This window comes from Strix aluco, chromosome 7 (genome assembly GCF_031877795.1).
Source record: "Strix aluco isolate bStrAlu1 chromosome 7, bStrAlu1.hap1, whole genome shotgun sequence".
In the NCBI taxonomy this organism is placed as follows: domain Eukaryota; kingdom Metazoa; phylum Chordata; class Aves; order Strigiformes; family Strigidae; genus Strix; species Strix aluco.
Window position 1 is genome coordinate 1,564,526 of NC_133937.1, and position 27,626 is coordinate 1,592,151.

General features: G+C 39.7%; 1 protein-coding gene across 1 annotated transcript in view; it reads right to left on the reverse strand.

The window, feature by feature from the left end:
• PCDH15 (protocadherin related 15) overlaps positions 1-27,626 on the reverse strand; it is a 459,942-nt gene that overhangs the window by 77,957 nt on the left and 354,359 nt on the right. Inside the window, exons 23-26 of the mRNA XM_074830171.1 lie at positions 20,842-20,982; positions 18,503-18,615; positions 5,072-5,181; positions 4,133-4,273 (exon numbers count right to left, since the gene is read on the reverse strand). Of these exons, the coding sequence (XP_074686272.1) occupies positions 4,133-4,273; positions 5,072-5,181; positions 18,503-18,615; positions 20,842-20,982 (505 nt within the window). The remainder of the gene's footprint in view (positions 1-4,132; positions 4,274-5,071; positions 5,182-18,502; positions 18,616-20,841; positions 20,983-27,626) is intronic.

Genomic DNA, 27,626 nt, shown 5'->3' on the forward strand with positions numbered 1-27,626 from the left:
AGTAACTCATTTAAGGAGTTCAATTCCACTGAAAGCAAGAGTGTGATTTTGCATGATTTAGCATCATATTTTAAAATCCCAGTTTAAGTCACCAATTTTATATTCTCATACTCCAAAGGACATCTCAATTTACTTTCTCCCCTCATTTATTTATTCAGTTATTACTATGCTATCAGTTGGCACTATCACTGAATGACAAGCTTAGTTATTCTTAATGCAGTATCATCCACTTTTCCACCACACAGATGAAAACTCAAACTCCTGCTTCTATATAATTATCTTCTATAATACCATGCAGTTAAAAACAATCTGGTACCTAGCTTCTGAGTTTTGCAAAATTCAGCACTGTTTTGTGGCTGAGCAGTCCATCAGTGCTGTGTTATCTAGCTCCAGAAGGTCTTATCATTGCATCTCCGGAGTAGGTCATCAATTCACTGCTAACAAATTCCAGAACGTTTCACCAATTCAGTGGTATCCGATACCAGAACTGGCAGCAATTCATTGCCATTGCGTGCCAGAGCAGTGTATTAATTCAACGTCACATAATTCTACAGAAGTGCATTGAAAGTCACCTATCTCCAAAGTGGATCATCATTTCTATGTCACCAAAGTCCAGAGTAGTGCATTAATTCTGTCTCATCTCTTTCCACTGTAGTTCATCAGTTCAGTGCCCCGAAACATGGAATTAGTATTTAACCTGATTAAAACTCATCAAGAAGGTAAAAGGTGCCAAGAAAATAGAAAGACATACATCATACAAATGTAGGAATCAAACCTAGAGGTCAAGAGATCTCCATTAAAAAGACATAAGTGATTTAGTTAGCCAGATAGTTGTAAAGTATTTTAAAAATATACAGCTACCAAATTTTTTAGGTATCCATCCATCATGGTGCATATTCAAAACCTAATACATGCCGTATACTCATGGAATTCCAAACACATACAGCAAGTGCATGTCTTCCTTTAAACTGGACCAAATTCAAACTCCAGTCATTATCAAGTATCCCTGGATAAAATAACTCTGCCATCACTTTTTTAAAACCGCTGCCCAGTTGGGAGAACTGCTCTAGTGCAGACTATGAGTCAGAAGAGAGATACAGAGGCCGCTGCTTCCCTGACCAGAGAGGTCTGCCCAAAAACCTCTGCTGGAACCTGCTGACTACCTCATCAGTTCATCCACGTCAGAGAAAGATTTGAAAAAATCTGTATGCTGCACAGAAGCCTTAACTCCTTGCTGCGTAGAGCCTGGACGCATTTTACAGAACATAACCTTAACTGGACCTCTCCCAGACACAAAGAAATGCAGTCAGCTGGCGTTAGCTCTCTGTCTCCCTCTCCAGATACATCATCCATGGTGACTATAACAGCACACAGAACGCTACATTGCTGTTAATACAATTAAATTTCTGACGACTGAATAATCCGTATGTGTAACACCACACACACACTCAATTCTTCCTTGAGGAAGAACATATATATGTGATAATACATGCTCAATTTCCAAATATCTTCTGCTGGTTACGTAGTACTGGAAAGCCTGATATTTTAACTGCTACACCCTGTACAATGTCTCAGGCTATAGTCTATTGCCCAATTTTATAGCATGTTCCCAGATCCTTAAGCCTATTAAATCTAATACCTTTAAGAACCTTAATAATCTGTAAGCAAATTTTCATGAAGTACCAATTTCAGTATTGAAAGCAGGTTCTACAGTAGTATCTTTATACAGAAGAAACAGACTTGTATCCTCTTTAAACCACTATCCTGAAAAATCTGAATTTTGATCTCTAATCTATACACAATACTCTTAGGCATATGCACCAAACTGGCACTGAAATAAACTAGACATGGGTTTCCTAATATTCATGGCTATTATTGTATCCATGGGAACAATAATTAGAAGACTAATTATAGAAAAAAGACAGCAATATCAGTCCAGTTAGTTATGAGTGGCCCGCCCTTTGTAACCCTCAGACTATTAACTCTGTAGATCACCACCAGCAGTGTGGGAAAGACTCTTGTCTGTCACGGAACAACTTTGTCACCTTTGACAATAACTGGGTGGCACTTTGGCTCTCTGCCTGCCAATATGCCAGACAAATAGCCCAGAGTAGCAAAAGCAGAAAAGCTGACAAAGCTCCCTGCAGCAAAGGAGAAAAAGGGATCACACTGTGCTCTGAGTCCTAATTTGCCCAGTGCTCTCTGTGCCTGGGCTCAGGCACAATGAATTACCTCTTACTCAGGGCAGGTGGAAAGGTGACAGTCTAGCACTGATGACAGATGAAAGACCGATAGAAATTTTTTTGCCCCTGGCTTGCCATGCAGAGCTCCTTGGGAACAGAGATCAAAACAAAGTCTGTGGCAGCACAATCCCTACAGCATCATACTGCCAGTAATGCTTTAAAAGATGCACTTGAACTAGCTCATTATAATACTGGGGGCTTCCAAAAATTGTAAGAAGGTTTTATTACGTACACACGTTGTTAAGTGCCCAAATCTCACTCATGTTTAGGAACAGTCTGGTACTGGCATTTTGTTTATGGTACCTCCCCCCGCATGTCTCCCTGGATTGACAAGTAACTAAATATTGGTTATCTGCATAAAACTGAGGGCTGAAGTAAATTTGAACTCCATTTGAATGTCATGGTTTCAAAATAGCAATGTGACGTTCTTTTTTGAATGGATTATACACACACATCAGTAAAGAGCAGGTACCCCAAACCTGGCCTCCTGGGGATTCCTCAGCTCCCAGAAGGGCGAAGGCCATCAGATGGTACAGCAGCACCCCTCAGACAGACATTTAAAAATGAAGGAGGCTGAAGTTTTCCCCTCAACCTATTAGTTCATGGGGGTGGTTTTGGTCAGGATGAGCCTGCTGGTTTCCAGTGCTGTAAGGTATGATTAACACTGGGGGAAGTGCAGAGGAAATAAAAGCTCCAGCCACCTGCGACAGCTCTGGCCTACAGCTCATACTGGAATGACTATGACTGCAGAACAATGACTTAAACTTATATTCAATTTGAAATGAAAGGAGGTAGCATTTTCATAGCCTTTAAACAAAGGTTCAATTTCTTGCTGCCCTTTTCTCAGTGCAACAGTCTACTGCTCTGGGTTTATTTTCATTGCATCTACGATGCTCCTTAGCTAGAGCAGTGAAAAACTGAGACTCACAGAGAGCAAAAATATAGGAAAAAAAAAAAAATTGAGACAACCACCACAGTCTCTCTAAAAATGTGTACCAACATACTTTTTGGTACAAGGTTTGGTGTTTGGTTTTTTTTTTTTTTAACTAGGGCCCAACTGTGGCTTAAATATGAAGTTGTATAGGATGGTATAGGGCACTTAGTGAGCCAGATGTTTGAAAGCCAGACTTCCCAGATCTTTTCCTTACAGGGAGGATGATAAAAATCATCAAAAGACCTTTCAAATTACCTTTATTAGAAAAAGAAAACCATTAAAGGGAAAAAGAAAACCCTTACCATGAGACAGAGCCAAACCAAAACAGTTTGTAAATAAACTCCTTCCTGCCTCGAGATGCTGCAAAGAACCCTCTTGTGTTTGTCACAGCGGGTCTTTGCCTCCAGTTTGCTCTCAGTCAGGGTTGCAATAAACTCCACGCAGACCCCTCAGGGGTGCTGAAGGAGTTTTTTTCTCCCTGTCACCCTTGCTGTGTGTCTGCTCCCCATTCTTTCCGGTAGTGTCCCAACATTTGCTGTAATATTACAAGCCCAGCAGGGAGGAAGTCTGTATTTGGGCTGTATAATGTGTTTACGAAAAAGTAACTGTGACTTTCCATCACAAAAAGCCCTAATTATACTGAAAATGTTCAGTTTGTGCCATCAACTCTCTGCTTATATATAAACATGATTTTTGCCTGTATCAGGGAGAACTGCAACGATGTAACATTGACATGACTTGTGAGGATTTAGCTCACGACTGATCAGCTCTGTGTACGGAGGGCAAGCTATGCTTCTTCCACAGATGCACTCTCTGCTGCTCACGGACCATTATCACCGTTCTATTTCTGATAACAAAAGAAGGTCACAAGCTAGAGTGCAGTTACCAACATCCTCAAAAAATAATACGTAGTTATATTAAAAAGAGATATAAAAATAAGGATTTTTAAACTTACTTTTGGAAGGGACACGCAGATTGGATCGTACCACTTGTAAGGAGTCTGCTTGAACTCGAAGCTCGTAACTTTTCACACTTTCATAATCCAGAGACTTTTTAACTGTGATCACTCCTGTTCTGTTATTAATAGCAAACACATCTGAAACCCAGCAAAAACAGAAGTAACTTTCTAAGATGTATAAACTCTTTTTTTTTTTTTTTTTAAATGTCTAAGTGCATCTATTTTGGTGATGACGCTATTCTCTGACACTGTCTTCAGAGAGTTGTTCCCATCCCTCCCTCAGGCCTCTAAAAGCCCATATAACTCCTCTTTGAAGCTGTCTTCAAAGGAGCACAGCAGCTGAATTTGACCTGGTACTGGAATAACCAACCTGAGGACACGCTGGCAAGAGCAGACAAGAACAAACAGCCCATTCACAAAAAGAGGATAGGACAGGGAATTCTTCCACATCCCTCCAAATAATTTGGTGTAATTTTACTTAGAGATTTCAAGGTGGATCATGGAGAACACCTGAGATGGATGCAAATGCAGGAGTGATGTTTTGTTTAGATATCAGGCTCTAATCTAATATGTGGCTACAGCATGGCAAGGTCTATAATGCCTTAAACCAGATTTCTGATCAAGTACCATCCCATCAAAGCTATTTATATACTATTTCACAATGCCATGCATTCACACCATGCGGCACCGATGTGAATTTTCACATCACTGAGAATTCCATTGTATTTTAATTTTTATTGTAATTCCGCTAACTCACCTGATCTTTAGCTGATCTCTAAAGGCTTGATAATGGCAGTCCTTCCTGCTTGTACAGATGAGGTGGGATTTCACCTCAGTTCACCTCAGCAGCTTTATTTCTAATCACTGTTTCATGAAGATTTCTGATGCACACGCTAGGCTCAGCATAACCACTAAGACTGAAATATTGGTACTTACCCTCTTCGTTTCCTGAAACAATTGTGTATACAATTGTCTGGTTCAAGGCAGCTGCTGTAACAACTGTGACCACAGTTCCTTTTGGTGCACTTTCACTCACTGGCGGGGGTCTGCAGAATTGAACAAAAGTATTTGTTACCTTCCAGTTGCCTGAACTGCAGATTACCAAAACTTATTCCTCAGGTTAGCAGTTTCATCCATCTATTAGGCTGCCAAAGCGAGAGGATATGTTATTAGAGAAAGACATATTAAAAAGGCAAAGGTTTAACCTTTACCTCTGCAAACGCAAAAAACAGAAGTCTAACTGACAAGAGAGGACAATATAAAGATATAATAGTTCTTTGATATGAAAAAATGGAAAAACAGGGAATAATGAGTATAAAAAAACCCCAGAAACACAAGAACCACCACAAACTGATAACCTGCAAGTAAAATTTAGAACATAATATCTCTTTTAAAATACTCACTGCTACTAAGAAAACACAGTGATGTATCAGAAATGCATGCAGGAAAATTAATTCATGAGTAAACCTCTATCGTTTAAACAGTAAGCACTTTAAAGCCACCTCCACGGGAATTTCTACTCTTCAGAAAGATCCTGAAGTTTTCCTGCCAACCCATTTTGGTACTAAAAGCCAAGATGCTTTTCAGGAAATCAACTGCAATCCAAGTACACATACATATCTTTTAAGAGTTCAGTAAACTGTTTCTGATTCACTGAGCACCAATTCATGTAAAGAAAAAGAAAAAAAATTACACTGCTAACACATTGGTATCTCCTGTTCTTTGTACCCTACAAACACTGAGAACTCAGCATCTCATATTCAGCATAGTTTCATCATGTATAAATAATGAATTTCCTCCTGAAACACAGCAAAGAGATACTTCACCCCTTCTCTTCTATTGTTCAAATGTTATCTCCTCAGAAAAATGTTATGAATAACATTTGGAGATGCTGTTTCCCCTCAAGGAAACGGTAACTGCTTCAGAATGAATGAAGAGTCTGTGCTAATGCATTTAAAACAACAATCTAAACAATTTCAACAAGGAACGAGACTTGAGCTAATCTCAACTCAAACGTTCAGATTTTCATCACAGCAGGTAAAGGCTGAATTCATGCTTAAAACTATTCATGCTAGTGGACAAATACATTTGGAAGGACATTTTTGCACTCACCCATAAATACAGATGCATCTTTATTAAAACTAGCAATATCCAGATATTTTCCATTAAAAAAAATTACACTCATTTAGTATATAAGAAAATAAAAGACAGATGAGGATATGTTGAGATAGGCTCCTAAACAGGAGTAGACTTTAAGAAGTATTTCAGTTATGCGCTGATCTTCAAAGTTCTGGGCAGAATCTACACACTTCAGAGAATATTTCATGACTTCCCTCTTTCATCCTTCTGGTATTTTTCAAATACTCCCCCTCCTACCACATTTTCCCATTCTCAGCACAGAAAACTGGAACCCAAGGTTGCAATCCTAACTACTGAATGCAAACCTTTGCCCTCACACACCAAGACACCAACAATCTGCCTTTGATCTCTGTCTTACATTTTCTTTGGGATGAATATTGCTTTGAACATCCTAGGAAAAGTTCTAGATAATGAGACCGACTATATAGAATTAAGTTTAAAAATTTCAGCAGGTAAATTATTCATTATTGTTTAAAGATAAAAAAAAAAAAAAAAAAGAAAAAAGAGACCTGAGTATTTTGGGCGACGATGCCTGTTCCACGACCTCTTGCCCTGGAGATGATGTACTTGCCTTTGTGCTTTGCAGCTTTGTGCAGCAGTTGCCTTCTGCCTACACGAACGTTGGTCAGAAGTATAACCTATACTTCTGCCTCTTCCCTCAATCTGCTGTTCCGACTGCCTTCACCCTGACCCTAGACTCTCTGACTACTCCCTTACTTTGCCCTAAGGGTTATATTTCTCTCGCTCTTCCTGAGTTATTGCTCTCAGCTTAATCCAATTATGGCACCATATTGCTGGCTTGACCGCTCATGCTCCGGGTTACACCACCTGTAAAAAAGATGCCAAATGCAAACCATATCCATGGCCCATAGGGCTAAGATGCACTTTTCCTTCCCTTCTTGTAACATCTTCCATTGTTTTATTTATTTGTTTTGCTTCCTGTGGAGAGCCCCGTCTGTCTTAAATTAAATCACTGTATCTCACTTAGCATGGTGAGGTATCAATTCTTCCAAGTATCCCTAGGCCTTCCACTGTACAAATAATGGAGAGGAAATGCTATTCCAAGGCTGAGCCACACTGGATCATGTAATAGTGACTGTACTGAAACACTGACCTCCCGATTTTGCAGAAAAAGGTGATGATAAGTTCACATTTACTCAAAGACACATTCACAGAGCAGATCATTCTGGCTCCCACCCTTCTGCCTCAAGTGTGCTATCCGCAGTAGAAATAAAATTCATTATTGCTACCCGATTTATTAAGCTGCAAAACTAGTGCTATAAAATGCTTATTAACGTGCATGTTACAAATGCAAAGGTTAATCTTAGAGACAGGGAAAAAAGGCTGTCAAATCTGAAAGCATTTCAAGCTGTAGCTCTTTTGATGAGGTCAGAGATGCAGGCCTGTGAGGAAATTAAAGATCCTTTCCATGCTGCATTAGATATTACGTTGTTTTCTTTTTCTTCTGAAGGTGTATAATTTGAACAGAAACCCTCATGACTGCGTATACACAAACACTACATTTCATATACTTTCAGTATATTCTTTTAATGGAAATGGCCTTGTAACTTCCCCTCTGACATAGCTGAATTCAATGAATTGACAAATCAATATCAATTAGCAAGCGGATTTGTGTTTGCTATGAGAGGCTACAGAGGGAGTGGACAGAGAACCGCCACAGTATTGATTTCATTTCCCTGATTTAACTACGGTGATCAGGTTCAACGGGAGCAATGCATCAGCTGAATTAAAACATACAGCTGGTCTCTTAAGAACATTTTGCTGAATTGTGGAGAAGTGAACAGGCAAAAGACAAGGGTATTCAGCTGACAATATACTGTTCTTTATCCAGTATTACAAGCTCTAATAAGCTTTCTTTGGGGATAAGTTCATTATTTTCCAATTTTTGAATGACTAAGATGTACAAGAGTGCTTTTTTTTTTTTTTTTTTTTGGTAAGTGGTAGACATACTATTTGAAGCCGGTTTAGAGGACAGGCAAGGGCATTTTTATGCAATAATTTTGCATTACTGGATGATAAAGGCTGGTTATTTTTGTGAGAAGACGTGACACCAGCAAAGCAGTGCAATCCAGTCCAAGCCACCCAGAGAAGGCTGAGAAAACCGACAGTGTAGTGAAAGGCAAAGGTACTGCTGTGACTTCAACACATGATTAAGATTCAGAGTGTCTGAAGGTATTTTTGTCTGATAATGTTTGCAACACCTTATTGAGCCTCTGAGTGCAACTGCCAATACAGTAATTACCCTGCCAGCCACAGGCTCTGACCGTACCTGACAGTACATTTCTGTCCCTGTCACCTGCGTGGGGTTGGCATGCCACTGCCTTACAGAGCAGTGCTGGCTGACTTGAAATAAATGAACCTGTTTCCCTCAAAGCTTCTGAACAAAACACCTTCTCAAATATGTGATTTCTAATATCCTCCCCAATACTTAAATGCACGGGTATCCACATACTGTCACTGTATGTAAGAAGCCACTGAATGTAAGAAGGCCCCGTGCATTAACATGATAATCCACATGCACCCCACAAATCTTGGGGTGAAATAGGATAAACAGCAGTTAACACACACTTTAGCCACCTCGCTGCAACTCAGTCTACCCACAGTCTTCATTTCTCCTCCTGAACGCTTCCTTTTGCACAACCACAGTTTGACCATGACAAAATAAATATATTTCTATACCGATGTTTTTTCCATTCACATGGTATTTTTCTGTAACTGTCACATCAATGTGCAATTCAGGTTGGTCGATCCTCACTTCAATGTTTTCACAGAAATAGTAAACGGCACCTTGTCAGCATCCAGGATGGGACAGATGCCAGAAGGGGCTCCCATCGCTGTGGTGCAACGAAGACGCTGTAGGATCCCCATACTTGGCGTGAAGCCACCCAACCTGCCCCAACCCTTCCTGCCAAGCTGTGGTGTGTAAAGGGGGCACGAAGGCAGCAAAGCGTAAAAAAGGAGCAGCCTCAATCGCTTTGTGCCATGCTGAGATAAGATTGGCATCTGCTGGCCTCGGATTTGGGAAGAACAAAGTAATTTAAAATTGACAAAATAGGTGTTCAACAATAAAGTCTTCTGTCCCACTCTTCTGATTTAGTTACTCCTGAACAAGTTTAAGATTTACCTTTAAGATTTGAGGCCTCTATTGCATTGCTTAGTGCTTCAGCATGAAACCGTGCCACAAAATGTGTTTGCCCCACGGAAACAAAAAGCACCCCAAACCAGAACAACAGGATTAAAGTCATGATTTATACACAAAACCACAAAAAGGATACAAATTGTAAAAGAATATCTTTTAATTTGCTACATCTCAGTTATCCATACCTTGATCAGAGGGAGAAATGGAGACTGAACACATATCAAATACATTGCAAGACATAACTATTTTTGATGTCCAAAGTGAAATTTTAACTTTTCCTCTCTTGTTTTCTACTTCTTTTTTCCCTTTACTAAACATGTCAGACTCTCATCCATTTTTCAATTTGCCTGATATTCAATATGCTTTAAATTCACCATGAAACTTTTCTATCTCCAAAAGTATAAACATGAGATTTAATCAAAAATTAAATTTAAAACCAGCAAACCCAATAATAAATTGGAAAATTGGTTTAGTACTGAAGTTTAATAGTATGATGTGCATGTACTCTGCATTAGACACTTCAGTCAACTCTATTTTGTGGATTATATTTTAGTTCACGGAGGTCCATAAGCATACCTCAGAACTTAAATTTTTTTGGTTTTGTTTTGTGTTTAAATACATTACTAAGATTCTTAGCTCAACTTGATTAAAATGTCATTTGGACCTCTCCTGGTAAAATCGTCTCCCTACCATCTCTCACATTATAGTTTCTTAAAGTGTTTTGGCCTTAGCTACTTTTAACACTCAGGGGCATTTTACCTGAAGCTATTCCACTCTCTTCTCTCTGAAACATGTTTCTGAGCAGCATACCCATTCCTGCACAGACTCTTTTCATCCAACTTCTCAAGTGAAGTGATTTCATTCGGCTTATTGTCTGACTGACGCTTTGTATTAAAGAGGAGCTATGCAAGCCATTAAAAACAACTGAATTTACATGTTTTTCTGGAGAAAAGTCAAGTGTAGACAGAGCACTAGAGTGCCTAAAATGAGGCGAGCTAACAGTGAAGTTATACGGAAACTAAAATAGCTAATGAAAACTCTACAAACAAAAAACTTAAATCAGTCTGGCTATGAAGTCGAGTGTTTAAATTTGTGAAAAAACTTAGAAGTTTCTAACTGGTACAGGAAAACAAACAAACAAACAAAAACCAAAACAAGAAAGCAAGAAGTAAACATCATGATGTCAGCTCTTTTAATCCTTTCCTCATTGCATTTAGACTACCTTGGCTTCCTGTCCTTGCTCAAAAAAAGGACCTAGCCACATTTTAGAGCAATAATTGATCAATTTCTCAAATTTTCAGTTGCCAGTAAGTGCCACTGTAACAATCTGAACAGTTTGTAAGAAAGAGTGAGTATTTTTTTCTGGAAAATAACATTTTCTTCTTAATTAGATATATTTTTCAAGCGGTTTATCTTCAAAGTGTCCTGAAAAGGATCATATATTCCTTACTGTACTTAATATCCTCACATTCTGTCTCAATTCTCAAATTGGTTCAAGATATTCTGACCTTTTCATGGTATTTATCTCCAAAACAGATGACAAGGGAGTCTGGACATTGTTACAGTGAACCCCTGTCATAACCTATTATTGTTTAAACCAAATGTCAAATTTTGTAACTGTGAACTCTGTCATCAGGCATGATGCATTTGTGCTATCCCACCAATCTTCCTAAATTAAAGCTAAGGACATGAAGACATGAAAATTTCTGTCAGGATTACTACAGAAGGAAAAAGGAAGAAAAAAATCCCATCAAGCACAATGTAGGACACACTCACATACTTGAATTAGTCAGTGGGACAGGTATCGATAGGTTCAATTCTAAGACCAAGGATAATGCCATGGCTTTGCTCTCTTGTAATAGACTGTCTAAAGCCAATAGGGTTTAATACCACAGTTGTGCATTATTTCTATTCCATATTCACATTCCAAGAGTGACTTAGTTCTACATTTCATTAAAGTGCAACATGGTGTTGAAAGCTCTGACTAAGCACAGCAAGGCAGATTCCCTGCACAGACCTGGACCCTGTGCTTGCCACCTCTTCTGGTATGACCAGGTAACATGCAGCTAGATTTATTTCACCATAATATTTAATTGGAAAAAAAAAAAAAAACACAAAACAACTAAAACAAAACATAAAATTAGAGTTTCCTTTTCATTTAGTAAAAATTGGAAGATTTTAATAAAATGCAATGTACCACTACTAAAACAAGGAAAACAGGAAAAAAAAAAAAAAAAAGAGTGATCTTTCTACTACACTGTAATCATCTGCTAACTCGCTCACTAATTTTTCAACGGCAAACCATGCTTCAGTATCTGCTGCAGAAATAATTTAATTTCCTAACTTTCGTAACCACACGCTAAAGCGTGCTTTCTTATTTTTTATTACAAACCAAATAAGTACCAGGAGAACACCACCATAAAACATTGATTCCAAAGGCAAAATCACATGTATTTTCCTGAAGCCAACCTACCGCTGACATGTGAGGCGAATTAAAAATGCACGTTGGACCCTACGCATCGTTCCTATACCTTCAGTTTGAGAAAAACATTGATATATTTTCCTCCCACCTCAGAAATGCTGCATCAGATATGTTGCCAGGGGTATTTCACTCTCTTTCATGTCTTTTCATTCATAAAATTTAAATGTGAATTCCGTTATGGGAAAGTCAGGAGAAGCAGTGGTAAGACTTGCATAGCCTGGGAAAAGGATTATCCAAATGGATGCTCTAAATCTACCGTTGTTAAACAAAATACTTCTGAGGGACAAAACTAAAACCCCGTGCAATCCTGTCACAAGAAGGGGGAAATGACCCCCTAACTGAGCACTACTTAAAATGGCAGTGAGCTCTAATAGGAAGGAAAAAAAGAAAGCTTAAATGAACTGAGGCTTAAAGAAATACAGCTCACAACCAGCCTGATGAAAAACTAACTGCAGCTATGGCAGAAGTCTATATCCTGCCACTTTGGCACATGGTTTCATTTAGGAAGCATCTTGGTTCCCTGAATAATGTCATTTTACTTACAGGAAACAAGTTATAACTTCTCAAATTACTTCTGAAAGCAACACGTCAGAGACAAATAAGTAAATCAGTAAGAAAATAGCTTTGAGAGGCGCACTGTTGCCTATAACCCAAAAATGCTCCCTTCTCCTCCAAATCCCTGGTGTATATGGTTTGGGTTTATTTCCCCTGTTCTGCTCTTTGTTTGAACAAAGGACATTCTCAACTGCTGTCTTCACTTCTGAACAGAATTTATCACTCCTCATTTTTAAGGCATGTAGAGATTAACCTGTTCCTCTTCCTGGAATAACTAATTTCTCTTAATACTTGTGTTTTTCTCTCATGCATTGTAAAGGATGACTGAATTAGTAGGACACTCATGATAAGAAAAGCACAGTTGCTTCTACAAGGCCTCAGACATTCACACCATTGTGGATGCTGTTCTGTGCCAAATGGCACCTTTTTGAAGGAGACACTGAATTAAGAGATATTTCCAACGTGAAATGCTACCCATACCCGCAGTGCCACTATGCAGGATTCCCCATTTCCTACTTCACAGTGAGAATAACTGACTGAACAGCAGTAAATCAGAGAACTGGGAAAAGCCTCTCAGAACAACACTTCCAATTGCCTCCATAATTTTGTTTTGTGAAATCCTATGATACATAGCTGTTTGCTTGGATAATATCTGCCCGCAGTATTGGCGGATTTAATTAAGTGGAAAACATTACAACCTATCTTCTACTGAGCGAGCAAGAGGTCCACATGTCACAGAATCTCACTTTTTAACCAGAATACATTTTTACAGTAGAGTGTTGTTGCTAATAGAGAAATAAAATGCCACACTACATTTTCATCAAGTAATAGCCTCAAATTCACAACTTCACATATTTCCTCATAAATTAGAACCAAACTTCAGATTACCATACAACTGGACAGCTCTTTTCAAACAGGTTGGGGACCTATAATGCAATGCTAACAGAAGCTAAAAGTTTCCAGTATTTTCCTTTTTCTGCCGTGAAATGGCTGAACACCTGTTTAATGTGCCCACAGGCAACAATTAGGAACCAATGACGCTGCTTTCGGTTAACATTTCATTTCCTGCTACAGCAGCACACTGCTATTAGAAATGACCTTCTAGTTGCAGTGGATGTGATATTTATTAATTAACAAAACAAGAAAAAGATCCCAAGTCCCTTTGAACTTTTATTTTTTAAAAATGAGAACGTACTCATAAAGAGGACAGGCTTGCTAAAAAAAAAAATCTCTTTCTATTCATCTGAGGTTCACTTCACATCTGGTCTTCACTGTTCCGTAGCGCTACTAGCTATGATCTGTTAATTAAGAATTGAAAGTGCTGCCATTACTTGTTTGGAAGAAATGGAAACTTCTGGATCAATTACTTGCTCTGGAGTTCAATCAAGATGTGACCTGGGTGGAGCCAGCAGGACAAGAGAAATAATAGCTTGGGAAAGGAGCACTCAAAACAGCCGATTTGATTTTCCTAAGCAAGTGATTTCTTGCCAGAGATGTGGCTGTTCTGTCAGCACTAAGCAGAATGAGATCAAAGTCAGCATTAAAAACCTTAATAAACTGTGCAAATGGCCACAGCCTGTTTTGGGCAGCGATGCAGAAAGTCTCATGTGCCATGTGCTGGCACCCCCTTCTTCATCATCTTGCTGTGCCCAGCACCCCCAGGCCCTTGCTCTCTTGTCACTTTGGCTGGGAAGTGGCAGCTCAGGCCTTCTCCGTACACTGCTGACAACTGCCCCATCCATCAGGTTTGGCGCTTGTGCCTCCTCCTGCCACCAGCGCTTTGGAGAACCAGAAAAATCCGACTGACTGCCAACTACCCTGCAGGGAGGTGCAGCGAGAAAAGCATCAGCAGCAGTGTCCTTCCCCGGCAACAAAAGGTCAAGTGGGCTCAGAGGTGGACTAGCCATCTACAATTAGATGTCTGCATGTTACAGGCCTTTGATTCTTTCTGATTTTTGCCTCTTTACATTTTGCATTTTTGTGGAACAAGCAGATAATGCTTGGGTTTGGAAAACACTTTATTTAGCAGGCACTGCTGCTGTCAGCTCTCTCAAAGTTGTATTTAATATCCATGACAAAGATCCAAGTAGAGAAGGATCCCCATTGCTAATACAGTTAAACTCCGCAGCTTCAGAATGAAGATCCAGGCTGGGAGCACTGGGATCACTTGCAGTACCAGCTCAAGGGTGGTGAAGGCAGTTAGGTTCACGTCTAAGGACGCACTGGGGCGAGATCTGTGGGAGCTGCAGTGTATCGGTGTCCCCAGAAGATGCTCACGTGCAAGGAGCACTAGGCACGGATCATTTCGCCCTTACTAACTATGCTAACGGCCTTCAAGCCCCTGGGTGGCACCTTCACAAGCTGCTGGACCGGATCATGCAGACCTGTCGGCTGATGCTGCTCTGCTCCTGACGGGGTAGGAGTGCACGGAGGAGGAACGTCCTACGGCGTGCTGCACCCAGGCTGCCGGATGCTTGGCCTTGACGTGCTAGTTCCCTCTAGAAGAGCTGACTGGTTGCAGCAGATATCTTTCTGAAGTACCTTAGTGGTCATCTATCTCAGCCTTTAGGAAGGAACTATATTTTATTACTCACTTGTCATAAAGCAACTGCTCCATGGTGTATTTTTACATTTCTCAGAGCTCTTAACTCCCCTTTGTTTTTTATATGTATAGTGTAGCAGCATTTAGAAGTATCCACTACCATCTACAATCCAAACAAAGAAGGTGAGGGGAAAAAGAGACTAATTAATTTTCCCCAAATTATGAAATAATGCAGAGGGAGAGCCAGTGAATAAAATGCAAATCTCTGACTCTCATCTTCGTGACTGCTGCCTCCTGCAGAAGTCACTTTAAGATGTAGATAAGAATCAATCAAAGCCTCCCTTCGTATGAACAGGACTCCAAGCAGAGACCCTAATGCGCTGGTGCACTTCTGACAGAGCAGAGAGCTGTCAGACCAACTGCTCAAGGATGTTACACTTTTATCTCCCTATCTGTCGAACGCGGCTATGCCTTTTTGATCACGCCATCTGGGCCCCTCTCTCCTATTTTTTGTATTTATTTCTGATTTTTAATACATGCTGCAACGGCTAAGGCAGCTTTATTCTGTAAAACCGTTAAACTGTGACCTTTTTCTAAATACACAGAAATTAAGTTTGTAAAACAGCTAGGAAACAATGCTGGAATCATCCAGATTATGGTAATTACACAAGCAAAGATCAATACTAATCCACTCTAAAGCCCCTAATTCTCAATCCTTCAGAAATTCTAGTATCCACATCCAACAGTTTATCATTTTGCAAGCAGCACCATTACTCTGTACTGACATTTACCCTAAAGACAGACTTATGACAACTGAAAAATAAAGTTATATGAAACCTGCCAGTTTCAGCTTGCATCACTGTCAAGAAACTAAACACGAAGTGCAGTTTGTAGAGTGTGACAATCCCTGAAAACTTGAGGAATCCAAACTAGCCTGCTCCAAAATGTTTGAGAGAGTCTCAGAGCTGAACCAGAAAGTTATGGGGTTGTTTTTATTTAATTTCTGACTTTGAAGGAAATGAGTAACTAAGTGCCTTTGCTGCCCCCAAAAGATTTTAAGAGGTTTTTTAGATGGTGTGCATCAAAGATTGTACGAAGAATGGAGTAGTGCTATTTCTTTGGAAAAAGAAACTAGGCTATTCAGCTAATCCTGGCGAGTTCACAAGGAGAAGAAGATAGCATGGGTAATTCAGTTGTCATCTAAGGGTATTAGGGGATCTGAGCCACTTTTTAGTGTAAGCCTTCTTCATTGTAGTGAAATAAAGTTCTCATCTCCTGGGATAAAACCGGAGCTCAAGGTGGCCTCAGGAAGCAGGAGGTCAGTTCATTTTTCAGAAGGCAATGCAAACTCTGCCTGTCCTCCTGAACCTTAAAGTCTCTTCTCACAACCCTGCAAACAAAGACGCTGTGTTGGTTGACGTGAAAACTGCAAGATACCTCTTCTACATTGCAGAGGTGGACCACACCGTGCTCCAAGGATTTCTGAGGCGGGACTCGTACTGGACTCAGCCCGAGTGGTCTAGCACTGTGGCTGCATTGTAGCCTCTCCCAAAACACACTGCTTGGGATCACATCTGTCACCAGGGAAGACTCAAGGACAAGATCCTTAAAGGTGAAGGTCATTTGGAATAAAGTCATAAAAGAAAAAGGAAACAAAACGCATTACTAAGTATGCCCCAGGCAGTGAAGAGTCTCGTTTGCTGCTCCAGCCCCCTGGTGGGTTCCTGAGGCTGGAAAAATTAGCTTCTGTAATTTACCCAAAACGTGGAGTATCTTGAAAAGGTCTCATAATTATCATATTTTCATGTCTTTCTGTTAAACATAGCTACACAGTTTTTTCCCTCACAGTTACACAAACAGGACCTGGTCAATTTTTTCTCGAAAATAGTAACACAGAAGGTTAAGTCTATTACAGAAAGGCTTTAAATATTATTCAGAAAATGCATGCGTTCACACAATATCTGAAATTACAGAAACAAATAGAAACATTTTTCTTTAAATGTCTACCTTGGCTACATTACCTAAACTACACTTCATGCATTTGAAGTTATCTAATAAAATACAGGGAGTAGCAGAAATAACATCTCTCAAGAAAATTCCGTCAACAAAGGATTATCATTTGCAGTATAATTAAATGCAAAGTTTATAATTTTGCACTCTTCTTTCAGAAATTTCACATTTCTGTTTCAACATTAAATACAAAATTAATATTTTGCCGTTTTTCATTTTCTTTAAGATATTCCTTCAAAACGCTAATACCCTTATCATGAGGAAAACCAGAATGCACATCATGAATTTTTGTCTAAACTCCTTAAAATAGCTGAGCAAGTCCTCTCATTAGAGTCTATCGAAGCCAATAATGTTCCATCCAATTTCTGATTTCTGATCTCCTGCAGTATTTAGTTTTAAAAATATACATACAAACCCCATTATATTCTGATACTAATTATGTTGCTACATCTGAATCAAGAGCACGTATTGCAGCAAGGCTATAACTTCTTGATACTGGGAGGCTGTATGCATTGACCCTGTTACTTCCTATTACTACACAGATATCAGAAACCATTTATGAACACATTCCCTGAAACAAAATTTAACTAATCAGCCTGTGCACCACTTTTTTTTTTACTTAATTTTAAGAAAATGGGGTTGATTATTAAAGTGTCAGAGGGTAAGCTTTATCAAATCATGGCTCTGTAGCAATAATAACTATCATCTGCACTTCTAATGTCAAAGAGGTCAAGTCTGAATTCTCACATGTCTCACATGAACGGTGTACAGGATGAAAACACACTCAGAGAGCCTCGAGGAAACTTAACCTAGAGCCCTGGTGATCCCAGCTACAATTCAGCACACAAAATTTTTTGTTTATCCACATGACTGACATTTTCAACAGCTTATGAGAGGATAATTTCAAACAAACTTCTCAGTGTCACTGGCACCTACAGCCCAGTTCTTTTCAGTTGGAGGCAACCTGTTAGGATGGTAAAATTGCACCACTGTCTGATATGATTAGGGAATGGCCAGCTGCCCACTAACTTGTGACTAAGAGAAAAAAGTAGCTCTGAAGTATTTTGCTACCCTCACTTTGTCATATGGGAGCACTGCAAAAATGTCCTGCAGGTAATTTCACACAGTTGGGCTTCTGGTGGACTCGAGCACTGTCTGCTCTTTCCTTAGAGCAGCATCCAATTTATTTCCTAAAGATTTAACATCAGTAAATATGTTATCACTCTAAGTACACAAGGTTTTTGGTGCTTTGGTTCAAACCTTATTTTTGTGGTTCAAACCTTATTTTTGTGTCTTATTTCCTTCCGTGAGCCAAAGTGCAGAGCAGAAGGTACAAAAGTTGAGGTATATGCAGGGGAAGCACTTCCACACTGACAATAGAGCATTTTCATAGCCCACGTATCTCAGACTAGCATTAAAACAGGAGCTTATTTCAACTTAAAAGATAGCTGTTATAATGTGGACAAATAAATGCTTTACCTGTATTCATCCTGTGTAAATCGTGGAATTACTGAAGGCTGCAGTACAGTAATTTCTACGGTAGTGGTGTTGAACTTCACAGGATCCCCATCATCATACGCAATGACCACTAGCTATAAACAATACAGAAAATCACTCTCTCAATATAGGCAAGAACATTTTTTTATGTTGACTTCCAACGATACTTGTATTTTCAGGGTCTAACAAGTCAGATGAGATTTTCTTTCACTGAAAATCATACATTGTGTAACAAACACAGCAGAGCAAAAAGGTGACAGCCATCTACAAGTTGGAACCATCTGCTAGAAAATTTACAGAAACACAGTAAACTGGAATTCAGATAAACAGGCTTCTACAAATACCTCTCCAAAACACGCTGCCAGCTTCAAGTACACTTTTCAGGGGGTTCCCTTCACATCTAATCACAGAATGTCCTTACTCAGAACTCCAGAATCAATTTCAAATTCTTTAACAGTATATAGTTCAATTCTATATCTATGCAGTGCAATGATTTTTATCAAAAAACCACCATTAATTCCCAATAAAACAGAAAAAGCGCTAGGTAAGAATTCTGCGTTGCTGACATTAATATTTAAAACTGAGGTCTGATATCATAACAAAAAAATTAACATTACCTCCCCTCCCAAAAAATCCTCATAGAAAAGAGATCTTCGGTATACTAAAACATGAACAAGACCAGAAGACCTTCTCCAAACGTGGCCTATTATAAATCTTTTGCTTATCTGATCTTTACACGTGTCTATTTGTTTCTTTAATCTGTGCCTGTCTGCTGGGACAAATGGGTTGACCTGCTAGCAAGAGGATAAGAGACCAACCAACTGAAAATGGAGTAACAGACAGTCTTCCAGTTTCCTCTCTCTCTAAATATGTCCTTATTTCAGGAGGTCACTAGATGGAGCAGGTCAGCACCTCACTCTAGCAAAGGGTTTTCAACTCATTTTTGTGATTCCGAGCTATTCTCAGAAGAGGTCAGTAAAGAAAGTTTAAAACAAAAGAAGGCATCTTTTTCAGCCAATATATTAAAGAACTCAGCAGTGCAAGATACCGTAATTACAGAAAGTATGAGCATGTTAAAAATGACTAGAAAAATTCACAGAAGATTCAGTGGCAGATAGAAGCGCAGTGATCTAGATGCAAACACCAACTCAAACTCTCCACATCACTGATTTCTGGAGTCTTTTCTGTGCTTCTTCCCTAAGCATCCATATTTTCTGGAAAGTAATGCCCCGCTAAAATTACCATTGTTTTGCCCTAATATAGAGCAGCCTTCATATAGAAACGTAGCTCCGCGTCCACGTGCACATCACCTGCATGTTATATATCACACCTTCAGAAAACAGACACACCAAATAATTACTGAGAAGTAAAAATAAGAAGTGTAGCAACAGAAAAGCTACACTCTGGTGATGTTAACCAAGAGATAACTCTCTTCCCCTTTGAGTTTTGCTATGCTAGTTAAAAACTGAAAAAAACTCCAGTTAGCACTGCCCTAAGCTAACAGCAGCACTTGATGGGACACTCAGAAGTGGAGAACAGTGCAGTGGACAGCTTTATTCCTTACAATGGAAAAGTATGCACATAAACCTCTCTTTAATCCTCATTTCAAAAATAAATAACTGAAAGAAGAAACAAAACGTATCTTAATGACCATACAGAAGATGGGCAGTTTCCAACTAGGAAAATTATATATAAACTCCCACATGTTATAGATACTTTTTTTTTTTTTTTTGCTTACTGACACACTTTAATTTTAATTACCCCCTCCACTCCTGGATTTAAGAGGGTAGATCCGTTCCAATGATTTTTATTAAAATCATAACTTACTCCACATTGACTACACTTGAAACTCTTCAGGAACAATAACAACACAATAGTAATTTAAGTCCCCTTAAAGCCAATGTTGGTACATTACAGCATTTGTGAACAAGGAAGTCCCAGACTATCCAACTGTGCAGTAACTTTCTTTTCAAGATATCTCACCATTCTTACAAAGTTCTCACAAAATTGCTATGCTGATAGCCCTACTGAAAACAAAGAGATCACTAAGGTAACTTCCAAAAGCTGAGGTTTCCTTCAGCTGCCTCCCTGTTTCTTCTGCCCTCCTAACAGCAGCAATCACATCCATTCAAGAAGTATCTGAAATCAAAAAGGCACAAAACATGTGCCAGGAAGAAATTTAAGGAAGTAAAGAAACAGACCAAACAAAAATGTCACATCTTTCTATGCAATATAAAGCAACACAAAGAAACACGAAGCTTAAAGGCATTCCACCAAACAGAGGCAACATTTCCTGACAGTATAGTTGTATGAGTTCGTACCTTAAACACTGTACTTGGCTCTTCATTCAGGTTTACTCGGGTTACTACACGTCCTGAGTTTTCTTCCACATCAAAAATGCTGGCACTGTAAGGAAACTGGACAACATCTACTTTGTATCGGACTCGACTTGCCGGTGTGTCCTGTAAGGCAAAAACAAAGTAACTTGTGTATTTCTGTATTTTTACACATCTCATGAAGTTAGTAAAGGATTAAAAGGCAACATTGGTAAACAGACCATCAAAATCAAAACTTGCAGTTTGCCTTCCTCACAACTGGGTTTGTTACTGACCATCCCCCCAAAATATCTTACAGATAAAATACCTTAAAGATAAAATATCTTATCTGAGAGGTCCCATAGGAAAAATGACCAGAGGTTTGGAAAGAAGAGAGCTGAAAAATCCATCTATTTAAACACAGACAGAAGCAGTGAAACTTTTAAAATTTCAGTTTAAAAACTGAAATTTTTCAATAACAGAAGATGAGCATGGCTTAAGGTTGGTTAATAACCTTTCAAAAACATTTTAGCATATTATAAAAACTCCTTCGAAGTTCAAGAAACTTCTAAATACTCTAAAAACTCCAACACTTATTCAGCTTGTCCTGAAAGTTACAGTGTGTTGTTGCTGAAGATGGGAAGATGTGTGTTATATTATTTATTGAAAAGTCAGACTATATTTTTGCATACAGGACAGTCCAGCCTATGTGACATTCACACACTTCTCTTCTAGAGGAAACAAAATGATAACGGCACTGGGTTGCCTGGGCAAAACCACCGTGCAGCCTAAATGTGCTGGTTTACATATAAATGAAACAGCAGCATCTTTTCACCAAAGACAAGTGTTGAAGAACTAATGCATTTCGAAATCCTCATCTCTAAGAAGTAAAACACACAGATTATAGGGCCTTCCAGTATAGTAGCACTTCCAAACGTATTCCAACGCACGCTCTCTCTGCGGCTGACCTGTACAGGTCTGGCAGTTTTGGCACAACCATCCAAAAGCTCCCATTCATGCCTTCCTGAGCGAAGAGGTGAGCCTGCCCTGTGCTGCAGGGCTGAGACAGTCCCAAGTGCCTGTGTGAAGTGACCAGCTGCATGTGGCCTTCCCCACCTCTAACAGAGGGCTTCTGCCTCACAGCAGTGGGCTGAGCACCACCACTGCCACTTACTATTAGATATCAAAGCTGGCTCTAAGCACAATGTCAGAAAACAAAAAGGAGAATACATTTGTCGTATCAGCAGTAGTAGAAAATGCAGCTTTGCAAACAGATTTTAACTAGCCCCCTAATGAACCCTCCCCACTGTTCCAACCCTGTTTCAATGACAAAGGACAAGCACAGACAGCCCATGTGTGTGTCACAAATTGTCTGCATGCATATGCACCCAAATATACCAAATTACAAGGGCAATCAGAAGAGGCATTGCCAGAGGGTATAATAGACAATTTTTTCAGATCAGTAACTCAGCATTTTCTAATAGAAGGCTATTTACCTGATTTAGCTGTTTTAACACTAACTGCCTAAATAAGTCACATCTATTGTGAAGAATGAAGCGTTTTAAAGCATCCAATATATTCCAATGATCCCATTCCTGCAGTCAGCCCTCAGGGACCGTCAGAGGATGTGGAGTAGCACCATGCCTGTAAGCACAGCCCAAGAGGCAGCTGCTCCCACAGCAGAGAGGTGGGAGGGCCCTGGCAGCTTGTGCTGACCTGTGTGATCTATCAAGTCCCAAAAAGCAACATGGATGGCAACGCTTGTCCCTGGGATCTCCACAGTCCCACCACTCCCTGGTAGCGCCCCAGGCTCTGCTGCAACAGCCACTTTCCCATGTGCACCCAGAGGAGCTTCTCTGGTAGTGGCAGGAGGGTTCCTGGCACCCATTTAAATTCTGGCAGGAATCACCCAACCTCTTTTCAGATGAGATGAATTGTACCATCAACTGGTTACAGAGCATGTCTGTGAGACATTACATTTTAACAGGTTACTTCTATTCTCAGGGAGTGCCCCTTCACTAGTATTGATAGTAATTCACTGTTTCCAAAGATTAAAAGGTGACGTAGCAGCAGGTTACTAAAGCAGTGAAGCCAGTAAGAATACAAACTGTGCACTAAAGAACTGTGAGAAAAGGGGGATCAAAGGGGTTTAAAGCAAAGAAAGGGTTTTTTGCACACTGATGTCTGAATAACTATTTTTCAGCAGACCAGTCTGTGTTACTGGGATACACAGACAGTTGAGACATTTCACAAAATTCAGACTAGGTTATTTGCCAGTTATATTTAGGAGCAGATTCAGAGAAGCACTTAGAAACTCAGGTCCTGTCATTTGTACGATTTCAGTCTCTTAATGCCTCCGAGTCTAGTCCTCAGATTCAGTTTTGACCTCTACGCTGTGTTTAAACAGACAAAACATCACAACCCACAGTTTCATTAATAGCAAATTGGTAATTTTCATCTGTATTCAGTAATATGGTATAAAGCAGCTTTGTTGTTATTGAGAATATATTGTGTATCACGTCAGCTACTAACTACACGGAAACAGGGAATTTTCTTTTCTAAACAGCAACAGAAACAGTTGCAAAAGTGGTTTAAGCTCACTAAATCATACCAACACTTTGTTGATACAACAAAAGTGAACTGAAATAGCTCTGTCAAAATACACACTCTAAATTAAAAGCTTTACAGGAATGGAGTTAGCACAGGTATTTTACAACATGCTAATGCATGCTACAGAGCTGTGTAACATGGTGTCAGATTTTGCCACATTAACTTCTGATGAGTAGCAGGACTTTTTAATCAATAGACCATGCTTCAATGTGAGAAAAGTGACCCTTCAGCAAAGAGTATTTATTTGAATTAAAACGTAAAGGTAGCTTGTAAGAATTTAATTTAGCTGTTAAAAGAACAATAGAATCACAGAATCATTTAGGTTGGAAGGGAACTTGAAGATCATCCAGTCCAACCGTTAACCTGGCACTGACAGATCCCAACTACATCAGATCCCTCAGTGCTGTCAACCCACCTCTTGAACACCTCCAGGGATGGGGACTCCACCACCTCCCTGGGCAGCCCATTCCAACGCCCGACTACCCGTTCTGTAAAGAAATACTTCCTAAGAGCCAGTCTAACCCTGCCCTGGCACAGCTTGAGGCCATTCCCTCTTGTCCTGGCGCTGGTTCCTTGGCTCAAGAGACTCATCCCCCATCTCCGCACCCTCCTTTCAGGGAGCTGTAGAGGGCGATGAGGTCTCCCCTCAGCCTCCTCTTCTCCACACTAAACCCCCCCAGTTCCCTCAGCCGCTCCCCATCAGACCTGTGCTCCAGACCCTGCACCAGCTCCGTTGCCCTTCTCTGGACACGCTCGAGTCATTCAATGGCCTTTTTGGAGTGAGGGGCCCAAAACTGAACACAGTCATCGAGGTGCAGCCTCACCAGTGCCGAGTCCAGGGGTAAGATCCCTTCCCTGTCCCTGCTGGCCACGCTATTGCTGATACAAGCCAGGATGCCATTGGCCTTCTTGGCCACCTGGGCACACTGCTGGCTCCTGTTCAGCCGGCTGTCAATCAACACCCCCAGGTCCCTCTCTGACTGGCAGCTCTCCAGCCACTCCTCCCCAAGCCTGTAGCGCTGCTGGGGGTTGTTGTGGCCCAAGTGCAGCACCCGGCATTTGGCCTTATTGAAACTCCTCCAGTTGGCCTCAGCCCATCGCTCCAGCCTGTCCAAAATACGTAAGTCTGATACTAAAAGAGTAAGACAGAGGCCAAGGCAGCCAGGCCGCCTCAGCCTTTCTCCCCATAAACCCTGCCCACTTATCACCTTGCAGGTAAAAAGAAGTGAGACAGGGCTGGATGCAATTGAGACATTCGCAGAATTTCTGGGAGACTTGCTCCGCTGCTCCTCTGGATGATTTTACCTGCAGCAGCCATGAGGCCATCGTCTCTTTGAGCCCTCCAAGGAAATCCAGCCCAGCACTTTTAGTAATTCAGAACTGGGTCTGACAGATGTGTTTTGGTGTTTAGTGAAGTAATATATGAAATATATGAATAAGAGTTAGAAGTACTTTACATGACCATGTACACTAAAGAGTGTAAATCCTTGAAAACATGAGAAATTTGAGAGATCATATCATAACAGAGGTGATTATACAACTTTCCCCCTAGCATTCTCTGATTCAGTCATTTTTCTTCAACATTATAATTAAGAGGAAATTACCTGCTGAAATCCACTCTATTTGGTTTCAGAGTAATGGTCCTCACATTTGCTTGGAAGAATAAAAGCTATCATCATCATTAAACCTGCACACACTAGGTAATTTGTTATTAAATAAACAAAAATCTCATCAGGTTATTGTTCCTGATATGACTATCAAGTACACTTTTCTCCTGTCATTTCTGAAAAGAACAAAACAGGGATTTATTTTTTATTTACTATCTTTTGGCACCAACGTAATTACAAAAATCTCCAGAGAGATTTCCCAGAAATCTATTTAGAAGCAAGTTTTAATTATCTCAAATATTAATCATCTTTTGCCCCTGTTCTAAATTAATTTAGATGCATTCCTATGTCTACAGCACAACTCAAATACAGCAGATAATATTCTCAAATAAACCATAGAGGAAGGATTGTACTTGTCAGGAACCACGTTCATTCTCTCAAACCAAAGTTTTCCTGAGAGTTCAAGACTAATACGAAACTTAGAGCTAAAGCTCATCTAGCTTCAATTATTTCTTTTATTGCTGCATAATTCCTTAAGTTTCCACAGGGAACCATCGTTCATTTGTGGCACAGCTGACAGGTACAAAAACGTCCCCAACATTTACATTAGGTGATCTGGCTGCACACGGAAGCCTTGGAGGGTGCACATGTGCACTGTCGAGATAACTCTCAACAGGCATAGATAGGTTCCAGAGAAATTGTAATGCAATAAAGCCAGGAAAAATGGTTGAGAAGTTTAACACAACAATAACTTCTCTATGTTTTCATGCATATTTCTGCAAGCAATTCAAAGGGAAGCTTGGAATCATTACTTCCACTATCCAAATGGGTAAGAGACACACTAAACCAGAATGATTTGGCCCAGGAAAGAGTGGGGGGGGAAAAAAAATGCATTTCACTTTCATGTGCAGTCTACTCACTCATCAAGATCCCAGATATGTATCTGGTAAATGCCCTGTATTTTACCCCTAAGTACTACTATGGAATAGTGGCATAAGGAACACAGAATTATTTACCATGTCTCTTTATACTCAATACCACTTTCTGACTGGTCAGAAAACTGAAAGTATTCCAGATAAAATGTGAAACTGGTAAGGAGTTTAATAAATTATCTCCATCTGTAGATTTTCAACACAAATCTGAACAATTTCCATCGTGAAGAGTTCACTAAGGTAAATTTTGTGAAGTTATTTCTATGAAAAAAATTGGGAAGTGACACTAAAACCAAAATTTACAGGTGGCTGCACATGTTCTTTGTAACGTGCTCAAACCATTAAAGATGAGGCAGACCACAGAACAGGTGAATGATTTTGGTGGGCCTTATACCAGCTATGGGTAGTGAATGGTGCGCTCATGTATATTCACCCTAAATTCATTTATATAAACTTTAAAATTTGAAGGATTTTATTTTTTAGTATGTAACTCCACAAAAGGGCCTGAAATTCTGAATTACTAAATCTGGAAATTCTGAATTATTAATTATAACAAGCTGAACACAAAAAGGACATGAACTTTTAAAGCCATGAGATAAAATTACTTTAAGAACTCAGTGAATTTGCAGTATGTTTCCCATATACAAATCTCCAGGAGACACTATGAAATCTAACAGTAATAGCTTTTAAAAGATCAAGCCCCGGACTGCCTGAAAATGCTTTTATCTCCAATTAAAGATCTGTGAAGTCTCGAATTAAGTATCTGTTAGCATCTTACTTTTAGTGGGTGCCTGTAAAACAATAGGGACAATTATTCTAAATTTAACAAAAGGGCTCCATTGAACAAAAACCTTACAAGGTGTTATGAGATTGGATAAGCCATGAAATTGGATGTTCTGGAGCTCTGGAAGCCGGCTGCTCATTAAAATTAGTGTTGTGCATCTGTTTCTATTGACATTTCAAATGAACAAAATCAGAATATGTAGGGGAATTGCCCACGGAAGAAAAATTCCAGCTTTTACAGTGATAAATGATACAAAAAAAGGCATATACAGGAAAAGTAAACACCTCAATATCACTCCTGAGAATATTCATCTTCTAGTAAACAAAGCAAACTAAGCATCTATTAAGTAACTCATGTTGCTCTCCTTTCAAAATATTTGGAGGGTTAAGAGCTTTGAGAACATAGTCGTAATCATCTGGTATCTTTTACCACCATGCCACTTCAGTAAAGCATAAACTGTTCACAGTGAAGAAAAATCTCCTTCTTCTTTCCAAGAATGATCTCGGGTGTCCTTGAATAACTTAGGCATGTGTACAGGCATCTGTACAGACCTACTGAACATAATCACAGGTAACCCGTTTGCCAAGCGAAAAAACAACCACCATTCAAATCCCTCCATGTGCAATTGTCTCATTTAAAATACAGGTTTGTAAACTTCAGTACATAACAGGAAATAAACCAGGCTTAAAGCTCTTCCTCAACACCAAAACCTTCCCAGCCTTGAGACTGATCAGGTTTGAGCTCTGAAGTTACAAAGCAAACCATTGCTCTGCTTGCATGTGGTTTGATCATTCCACAGAGTCACAGCAGTCCCTTTGCTTTCCTTTCTCTTGCTCCCAAAGAGACTGTCCCTGTCAT